This window comes from Ciona robusta, chromosome 1 (assembly GCF_009617815.1).
Source record: "Ciona robusta chromosome 1, ASM961781v2".
NCBI lineage: Eukaryota > Metazoa > Chordata > Ascidiacea > Phlebobranchia > Cionidae > Ciona > Ciona robusta.
The window spans coordinates 3253515-3263866 of NC_143235.1; the positions used below are offsets into that span (position 1 = coordinate 3253515).

At 33.8% G+C, this 10352-nt stretch overlaps 1 protein-coding gene and 1 long non-coding RNA gene across 3 annotated transcripts; one reads left to right on the plus strand and one right to left on the minus strand.

Annotated features, from left to right (window-relative positions):
* Positions 1-585: 585 nt before the first annotated feature.
* LOC149741422 (uncharacterized) lies at positions 586-6455 on the minus strand. 2 transcript variants are annotated; one of them, XR_016386719.1, is made up of 3 exons: positions 1031-6455; positions 915-943; positions 586-738 (listed from the first exon to the last, which is right to left on the minus strand). XR_016386719.1 is itself a non-coding variant. In XM_089893195.1 (3 exons), the coding sequence occupies exons 1-3, from the start codon at positions 1138-1140 to the stop codon at positions 653-655; spliced, it is 225 nt and encodes a 74-aa protein (XP_089749321.1). In that variant the 5' UTR covers positions 1141-1194; the 3' UTR covers positions 586-652. The 2 variants fall into 2 exon arrangements, 1 of the variants encoding a protein (XP_089749321.1); XM_089893195.1 differs by having other exon boundaries at positions 1031-1194.
* On the plus strand, positions 2741-3333 carry LOC149741423 (uncharacterized). The gene is made up of 3 exons (XR_016386739.1): positions 2741-2850; positions 2938-2966; positions 3176-3333. It is a non-coding gene; the product is annotated as an uncharacterized LOC149741423 (long non-coding RNA).
* Positions 6456-10352: the final 3897 nt, after the last annotated feature.

The window sequence follows — 10352 nt, forward strand, 5'->3', positions numbered from 1 at the left end:
ATGAAAAACAAAATTAAAACATATCTAAATGGATATTAATGTTAGATAAACGAGTATATTCACATCTTAGGTAAATAAAAAAACAATTCAAATTAGTACCAACATTTTATACCTATTATTTCGAAATGTAAATAAAGCTTCTTTAGAAAGGTGTCATGTAAAAACGTAAACTTAAGCGAGTTTTGGTCACAGAAACGCACATATTGTATTGCGCACGCGTTGAGATAGCCGTAGTTCCAAATGATTGCTTAAAAAGACGTTTCACCTAAGCTTTTAATGCAATATTATCTGCGTTTTTTCTTCAAAAATTATATGCATACGCAATTACATGACGACGCTTGTAACTTTTTCAATTAAGGCGTTTATCCCTAGCCGAAAATTATATGGTTTCTATGTTAGTTGGTTTTATTCGATCAATTTTCGGTGCGCTGTTGGTAAAACGTATTACGCTTACTTAATTTCATTTATTTAGGTATAGTATACTGTGGAGTACAGTTGGATGTCGTTAGTATTTCCGAATCTTTTTTTCGAACAATTAACAACTAACAATGCACCAGATTTTCCACTTTACAATAATCAATGATATTCAGAATATGATTTTATTTAGTTGCACTACTTAACTATAATGGCAACAAACAATATCTCATCTACTTTAATAGCGAGAGTGCTGACGTGGATGGTCGTCGACTGGCATGTCGTTCATCATTTTCTCCAAGTAGTATTGGTCGTAGTAATAATCTGTTAAAAAAGACAAAATAAACTTGGACGCAAAAAACATAAGCCAACACTGAACCACAGCATTACAAATAAAATTTTACACAGCCCGAAATTAAATGTATCCATAAACAGAAAACAATTGTGTAAAAAAACAGTCATTTAAATAGATAAACAAATGTATGAGCTTTATAGCCTACCTTCCGCTGCCTTTTGCATTGCTTGGTTTCTGTAAAGAAAAACGGCGCGGCGGTTAGATATAACGTTCATAATCGTCTCAAAGAAAACGGTTAGTTTATTATTTTAAAATACAAACTTCTGTTGGTTGTATTTCCACCAGTTGAGTGAAGGCGTCTTGCCACTCTCTCCTTGCTTGACGAGGCAGACGAGTCCGATGAGTAGAATGGTGAGAAGTCTTCGATCCATCTTGTTGTAAGTTGATTAACTTGTGAAGTCTAAGCAAAATACGGCCTTGCATTTATACGGTTCTGCACAATAACTATTTCCGCTTGTAGGAGGCATGTCAATTTACTTCCGAATAAGTAGCGAGGCCTGAGAGAAGAAATCTCCAAGAAATGCAAGGACTTCTCGTGCGAAAGAGGAAAATCCTCTTTTAATAACTTCCACAAGATAAAATAATATTGTTAAAGGTATAAACATTCAAGCTTTCATCAGAAATATTATAAAACCAGCGACTCATTTACCACGAGTTAGAAGACTGCTTCCAAATATGTAGCGAAGCCGAGAGGAAGTTATAGGCATTCCCGATGTGATTAAAAATTTCCCAGCTATTATAAGAAGATAACACCCACTATTAATAACATCTCCAGGATATAAATTGCCAATAACGAATCTATGAGATGAAATATTTATCTGAAATATTGTGAAATCTTTTCGGCATCCCGGAAGTATACCGTGGAGTACAGTTGGATGTCGTAGGCACATAAAGCCTATATTTCCGAATCTTGTTTTGAACAATTAACAACTGTTTTTCAGAGTCGCGAATATACAGTAGGATGGGGGAAGATGGGACACCTTTAGCACATAATGTTTAAATAACCTGATCGTGTTTTAATGAATTAACAACGATCTATGGGAGTCGCGAGGATACGGTTTTACAATTCTTTGAATGTTCTTTGTTTAATATCAAATGGAAAGAGAAAACAAAATTAGAAGGTGTCCCATCATCTCCCCCTCCTTACTATATATACATTTTCTTTAATACGGAATGGTCTTAGTAAAACATGCTCTGTGGTTAGTTTAAATTAAAAACCGTTTTTAAAACATTCTAGTGTAAAGAAATATTGTATATATTACAAAATGGCAAGTAACTGCATACATGCTAAATCTATCATTTCGGCCGTGGCAAAAACATTTATTTTAATTTATTTAATAGCAAACAAATACCAAAGTGTTCCAAGAAGATTAATATTTCAGCGCAAACTAAAATCATGTTTCTGCAAAAAAATATTATTTTATATAATATATTTTTATACAGAGAAAAATACAAAATATGCTCCACAATTGTAGGCCCTCGGTTCTTTATTTCTCGATTCAGTAGTGCTACAGCTTCCCGTCTCTTTGAAACGGACATCCACATTTCAAAATAACATTTATCCAAAAGGGGTTAGAAATAGTTAATCTGTACGAGGAACGCTACCGACATAAAAGCAAGACGAACTATTTATCAGAAATATTTCGATAACCCGTTAAGGCGTCCTGGATAAAGAAGCCCCACAATTTCTTGCAACAGCTCATTAACGACAAATCGTTGCGATAAGTTTTCATTGATTGACATGTGCACCAAGAACGTTGCGGGAAGTATAATCTATCTTGATTGACAGGTGTACCTAGAACTAAGCTCATTGACCTTATAAAGATTACTAAAAGCAGAAAGTTATCTTGATGCAAATTGTTTCAACATAAGATTTTTCTCTTACACATGAGAAGTCTTTGCATTTCTTGGAGATTTCTTCTTTCGGGCCTCGCTAATGATTTAGAAGTAAATTGACCTGCTTACAACAAGATGGATCGAAGACTTCTCACCATTCTACTCATCGCACTCGTCTGCCTCGTCAAGCAAGGAGAGAGTGGCAAGACGCCTTCACTCAACTGGTGGAAATACAACCAACAGAAGTTTGTATTTTAAAATAATAAACTAACCGTTTTCTTTGAAACGATTAGAGGCGTTATATCTAACCGCCGCGCCGTTTTTCTTTACAGAAACCAAGCAGCGCAAGAAGCAGCGCAAGGTAATGCTTAGCCTATACATTTTTTATCCTTCTAGATAGCTGTTTTTTACACAATTATTATTTCTGTTTAAAAAACTGTGGCTACATTTAATTTCGGGCTGTGTGAAATTTTATCTTTATTAATCTGGGTCAGTGTTGCCTTGTAACTTTTGTGAAAAATTTGCTAACACATTTTTTTGCATACAAGTTTATTTTGTCTTTTTTAACAGATTATTACTACGACCAATACTACTTGGAGAAAATGATGAACGACATGCCAGTCGACGACCATCCACGTCAGCACTCTCGCTATTAAAGTAGATGAGATATTGTTTGTTGCCATTATAGTTAAGTAATGCAACTAAATAAAATCACATTTTAAATATCATTTGTTTATTGTAAAGTGGAAAATCTGGGCAAGCTTATAAACCTGACGACGAAAGAAAACGGTTGAAACAACGGCTATAGATAAAGAAAGAAAAAAAATAAAAGAAAATTTGTCATTTTCTTTTTTTTATTGTTTGAAGCAGTATAAATTAAAAATGCTTTGTTTTAAGATTGTTTAGAAAAAAACATACAAACAAAACACGTTTGAACGAGGTACAAAAAACTATCGTTGGCGTGCGTGTCATAACATTATAGATTTGGGTGGGAAAAGATGCGGTAGCCTATTCATTTTAACTCTATTTTCTCGTCATGTTTTTGAATAAACAAAGAATATTCAAAGAAAATATAAACCGGTATCCTTACGACTTTCATGGACCGTTGTTAAATGTTTAAAACACGATTAGGATGTTTGGATATTATGTGCTAAAGGTGTCCCGTCTTTCCCCATCCTACTAAATATACTTTTCTTCGAAAACATTGAAGAGAGTTATTTTATTAATCAAAACAATCACATTGTACAAATACACTCAGTAAATTAGAAACTTTTATTTGATGCAGAAATAGCCGCGGTGTTGACATACACTTCGTGATTAATAGAATTTTTTCTCGATCCTCTATTGATTGTAAAGCGATATTTATAAAGAATTACTGGGTGTAGAAGAGAAGCGATAAACAGACCTAAAAATACGTATATGCATTTATCAAAATTTGCCTTGAAATCGACAACTATAGAAGAAAATATTGGGAATTGAAGCAGACTTACAAAACCTGTTATTGTAAAGGCAAAACCGTGAAATTTTCCAAAGTCTTTTGAGGGGAAAACGGTGGATACGAAAGCATACGCAACGTTATAAAAGAATGCACGAAATATTGAAAACAAAAAGAATGAAAAATACTGCAGTGGTAAGATATTAATTAATATAAGACCACAAAATAAAATAGCGATCACGATGGTTACAATAAGTATAACACATACGGTGTTTGCCATAGGAAACTCTGCGCGGCGTGTAGTAAAACAGGCTGTCATTTTGTCCATAATTATACCGAAAACAAAGTTTAATGCAATTCCAGAGATTAACATAATTCCGAATGCGGATTCGTAATGCGCAGGCGCACCAAGTGCGGAAAGCCATTGCTTGACAGTTGAAATAAAGAACAGTTCCAGCATTCTCCCCAATACAAGGAAGTAGATATGTCCCCAGTAATAAACTGTACACAGCCCTTGCCGAAACGAACGTAACTCCGACCGGCACTCTGATGAGCATAAATGAAATGGCGGGTTGCTGCTGAGATGTGCTAAGTTTTCTGGACTTTGCGGCGACTCCGAGCAGCAATTTAGTTCTCTAATGCCATAAACTATATCTGCTGGAACGTTTCTGGGAAACCGGTACTTTGGAGTCAGAAAGAGTGTCCTTGTTACGGAAAACACTGAAAGCAGACTGTAGGCGATAAAGATAGCTTGTACAGATATACCTTGGTCATAAACTGATTTTAGCACCAGCGCTACTGCTGCAGATCCGTCGTAAGCACCGATAATTAAACTCATGATGAACGAGCTTCGTTTCGGCGAAAGGTAGGACAACTGAACCAAGGACATAAGCAATATATCACCACTTATACACATCAATAATGCTGATGGGTAGATTACCCACGATTGCTGCATGTTTATAACAGCAAATAGTATACAGTTAGAAACGAACATGATTGTCGCAAGCGTTCGAGTCGCCCAAGTACCGTATGTGTCATATATGTAACCGCATGGTAGGAGTAATATCTTGGTTACCGATGTTGCCAGAACAAAAGCAAGGTTTAGCGCCGACTGCTGCTTCGGACAAGTGCTTGGTGCAGCTGGTGAGGTAGCGTATGCTTGCTGTAGGTCATATTCCGTGCTTATAGATTGCTGTGGTCTTGACGTGGTATTTGGCAAAAAAAATGTTGCTTGATCCGTTTTACATAAGTCATTATATATTCGAAGATCCTCTAGTATTCCAAGCAGGTAGGGCCAGCCGAATATAACTCCGCAAAACAAAAATGTCTCGAAGAATCCAGTCACGATTGCCAACATATGTTTCCGCCTCATTTTTTATAAAGCACCAGTTCACTATCTACACAATAGCCCCAAGGCGAAAAATCGGAACACACTAGGGCAAAATGAAGAACCTTATTTTGGGGTGGGGAAAGAGGGGACATCTTTAGCACATATTATCCAAATATCCTAATCGTGTTTTAACAAATTAACAACGGTTTACGGAAGTCGTGAGAATATAATTTTATAATTTAGTGCTCTTTATTAACAACCAAAAGAGAAAATAGAAGGAAAGGTGTCCCATCTTCTCCCACTCTACTGTAAGTTCTGTACATATACCTATATCGCAAATATAAATTCACTAACGCTAAGTTTAACTTTCCATATATATCTTTAAAATATCAGTTTTACCATACATTTATAATTTACGTCACAGTTTCCGTGATTATACCGCTGTTTCTAGGCTACCAACAGTCTGCAGTTTACTAGACCATAACTGTCACGCTACATTACCAGACCACGCGCTGCATATATACAGAACACCCGTGTATAACTATAACTATACTTCCGTTGCTGAGACATATTCCTTCCGAATGATACATTTCTACCACGCGCTATTGCACATGCGCCGAGACGCTACTAAGCATGCGCATTAAGTCGAAACAAATACAATGACCAACCGGTTCAACTTCATTACCACCCTCCGTTAGAAACGTTCCAGACACGACGTTTACACGTTGAAACTTTATAGTTTTTGGTTTAAAATCGTCAGAACTAAGCTGGGTATGTTATTTGTAGCCTAAATTAACCAAGATCTACTAACAAACTCATTTCAAATTAGAAGGACTAACACTTTTCTTAAACAGGATGGCATACATACAATACCTCTCTCATCAATTATAAAATTACGGACATTTAACCAAAACAAATACTTTCAACCAGTTATCTGAAACTGGATTTTTCTGATGAAAAAAATGAACCAGGGTCTGTATGTTATTTTGAACTGGAATATTTATTTGTTTTTTTTTAATATCTGCTTGTAATATCAAAACTACATACCCAAAAATGAGAAAAGAGACTTAATTGTACTAACTTTCTGTTGAAATAATCTAAATAAATATTTACTTATTATTTTTACAAGAATAATCTCTGTGCCGTTTTTCATGTGGTCTCTTATGATGGATTAAAAAGTCCAAAAATGGCCGACAAACCATTTCGTTAGACTATATATGAAAGTAACTTTGCTTTTTTACCCGGGTGTTTTGAGGTACGTACTTTATCCTCTGTCCCAGAACGTAATTCTCGCCGACATGCCTGAGTGGTTAAAAAGAAAAAAAAGGAATTGCAATATTACGCAACGCAAATAGGTTTGTAGTAACATCACATGTCAGTCGCAGAAGTAGAAACTAGGAGGTTTACATAGTTAGCTGTATCATGTATAACTGATTAACTGTATCCTGTAGGCTGTATTATATGTATTTTACTGACCTATTCGATTTATATTATTTTTGATAATATATTGAGCTACATCTCACATAAGTGGAAGTGATATGCTCACCATAAGTTATATTTTCTGTACAATATATATCCACCCTAGAACGTAATGAACGCTTTATATGCAATATATCCACCCTAGAACGTAATGAATGTTTTGTATTCAATATATCTACCCTAGAACGTAATTATTGTTTTGTATTCAATATATCTACCCTAGAACGTAATTATTGTTTTGTATTCAATATATCTACCCTAGAACGTAATGAACGCTTTATATGCAATATATCCACCCTAGAACGTAATGAACGCTTTATATGCAATATATCTACCCTAGAACGTAATTATTGTTTTGTATTCAATATATCTACCCTAGAACGTAATTATTGTTTTGTATTCAATATATCCACCCTAGAACGTAATTAACGTTTTATATGCAATATATCCACCCTAGAACGTAATTAATGTTTTATATGCAATATATCTACCCTAGAACGTAAGTTATGTTTTATATGCAAATGCAATATATCTACCCTAGAACGTAATTATTGTTTTGTATTCAATATATCCACCCTAGAACGTAATTATTGTTTTGTATTCAATATATCCACCCTAGAACGTAATTATTGTTTTGTATTCAATATATCTACCCTAGAACAAAATTAATGTTTGTATGTAATATTCCCATTTGATTTTACTTATAGAGTGGTAGGTAGATAAATTTATGTCGTTGTTTTGAGTGCAATCCGATGGGAAATGTAAAACCACAGCTTTTAAGTGGTATTATGCAATAGGTATAAGCAATATACAGTCTCTTTAGATGACTGCTTCTGAATATTGAATCAGGTAATGTTCTATATATTATATAGTTAGTTATTGATAAATGTTATGTGTGCTCACCGAATGCCTCAATTAGGTTGTTATGTTACAGGTATGGGTGCTTTCCATAACTGTACATAGCTACCGATATCGATGTGTTCAATTCAACTTATTTATTTTGTTGTATTTACGCCATTAGATACATATATTACAACATCAGTATGCAACTATGCATATATTACAATATCAGTAAAGTAGTATGTTTATGTTTAATTCTTTAAAATACTTCAGTAATTAATTAAAAATGATATTTCATTAATAATAGGCCTACCACTTAAAGTTGTCATTAGGCTAGGAATAGCCTCAAACCATTTAATCGGAAAAGTTTCTTAACCAATTAATAATTGATTTAAAAATGAGGATCCTGACTCTGTGTTTCAAATGATCCACCTCCATGCGTAGATGACACATTGTCAGGCAAGTGGTTTGCATCCAATACTATACCTATATATTGCAATAGTATTCTACAAACCAACCTATTAAATGCTTGTGAACTTCTTACAAGTCACAATATGTACTTAGGCGCCAAACCTTGATTGGCGGGGTGGGCAGACCATCCAATTATCTACACTGCATTAGTCAATAAATTGTAAATTTTTACTAAGTCAATGTTTCGTCGACCGATTTTCTGTAAATTTTTACTAAGTCAATGTTTCGTCGACCGATTTTCTGTAAATTTTTACTAAGTCAATGTTTCGTCGACCGATTTTCTGTCTAAATAGTGAGGTGCCTGCTTCCGATCTTCGATAAAGAAACAGTTTCTCTTTTTCTCTAAATAGTGCACGCACGTGCTCCCAATCGTCGATAAAGAAAAAACCTGCTTTTTCTCTCTAAACAGTGAAGGCGTCTGCTCCCAATCGTTTTTTTGGTAGTTAAAACAAGTGTACGCAGAAAGAAATTAGTCTTGTACTCTTGTGTATTTCTGTTTTTCGTTAATGAGCAGTTTTACGCATGTAATTGTATTAATGTCTCAGTAGTTTGCTCCTATTAAATAAGTTTAATTAATTTTTGGATAAAACCCGCATGTTTATTTTAATTCTATATCTAAGAGTCACAATTCTGTTAGAAATGAGCTTCTTCATTGCACTCAAAATCAAAACGATAGTTGTAACTTGTTATGGTCTGTCCAACGTCAGTATTACATCGCAAACTTGTACAGAATAACTATAGAACAGTGACTCAACAGTAGCGCGTATAAAACATAACATGCTCGATAAAAACATACCCTGACTAACATAAATAATAATGCACATAATAAAAACGCGTAAGATTGATTTTAAACTACAATAATATGACTACTTTACTATTTTTTAAGAGGAGGGGTTCTAATTTTACAAAAAAAATAAAATAATATTTAATTTTTTTTTAAATAGTATTTAAAGGGCGGAGGGGGTCTGGTGTTTTATACTTTTATATTTGGAAAATCGAGGGGTTGCTGCAACCCCTGCAAAATTATCCGAGTAGGCCCGCATACCCTGCACCATATAAATCGACGCCACTGTGTATTGGCATATAACAAAATAAATAAGTTGAATTGAACACATCGATATCGGTAGCTATGTACAGTTATGGAAAGCACCCATACCTGTAACATAACAACCTAATTGAGGCATTCGGTGAGCACACATTACATTTATCAATAACTAACTATATAATATATAGAACATTACCTGATTCAATATTCAGAAGCAGTCATCTAAAGAGACTGTATATTGCTAATACCTATTACATAATACCACTTAAAAGCTGTGGTTTTACATTTCCCATCGGATTGTGCTCAACACAACGACATAAATTTATCTACCTACCACTCTATAAGTAAAATCAAATGGGAATATTACATACAAACATTAATTTTGTTCTAGGGTAGATATATTGCATACAAAACATGAATTACGTTCTAGGGTGGATATATTGAATACAAAACATAAATTACGTTCTAGCTAGGGTAGATATATTGAATATAAAACATTAATTACGTTCTAGGGTAGATATATTGAATACAAAACAAGAAAACATTAATTACGTTCTAGGGTAGATATATTAAATATAAAACATTAATTACGTTCTAGGGTGGATATATTGAATACAAAACATGTATTACGTTTTAGGGTAGATATATTGCATACAAAACATAACTTACGTTCTAGGGTAGATATATTGAATACAAAACAATAATTACGTTCTAGGGTAGATATATTGAATACAAAACATTAATTACGTTCTAGGGTAGATATATTGAATACAAAACAATAATTACGTTCTAGGGTGGATATATTGAATAAAAAACATAACTTACGTTCTAGGGTAGATATAGTGAATATAAAACATTAATTACGTTCTAGGGTAGATATATTGAATACAAAACATTAATTACGTTCTAGGGTAGATATATTGAATACAAAACATTAATTACGTTCTAGGGTAGATATATTGAATACAAAACATTAATTACGTTCTAGGGTAGATATATTGAATATAAAACATTAATTACGTTCTAGGGTAGATATATTGAATACAAAACATTCATTACGTTCTAGGGTAGATATATTGAATACAAAACAATAATTACGTTCTAGGGTAGATATATTGCATACAAAACATAACTTACGTTCTAGGGT

Coding starts and splice junctions, on each gene's coding strand:
- LOC149741422 (XM_089893195.1), bottom strand. CDS start 1,140: ATGGATCGAAGACTTCTCACCATTCTACTCATCGGACTCGTCTGCCTC. Junction 944..1,030: donor TGGAAATACAACCAACAGAA/GTTTGTATTTTA, acceptor TTTTCTTTACAG/AAACCAAGCAATGCAAAAGG. Junction 739..914: donor AATGCAAAAGGCAGCGGAAG/GTAGGCTATAAA, acceptor CTTTTTTAACAG/ATTATTACTACGACCAATAC.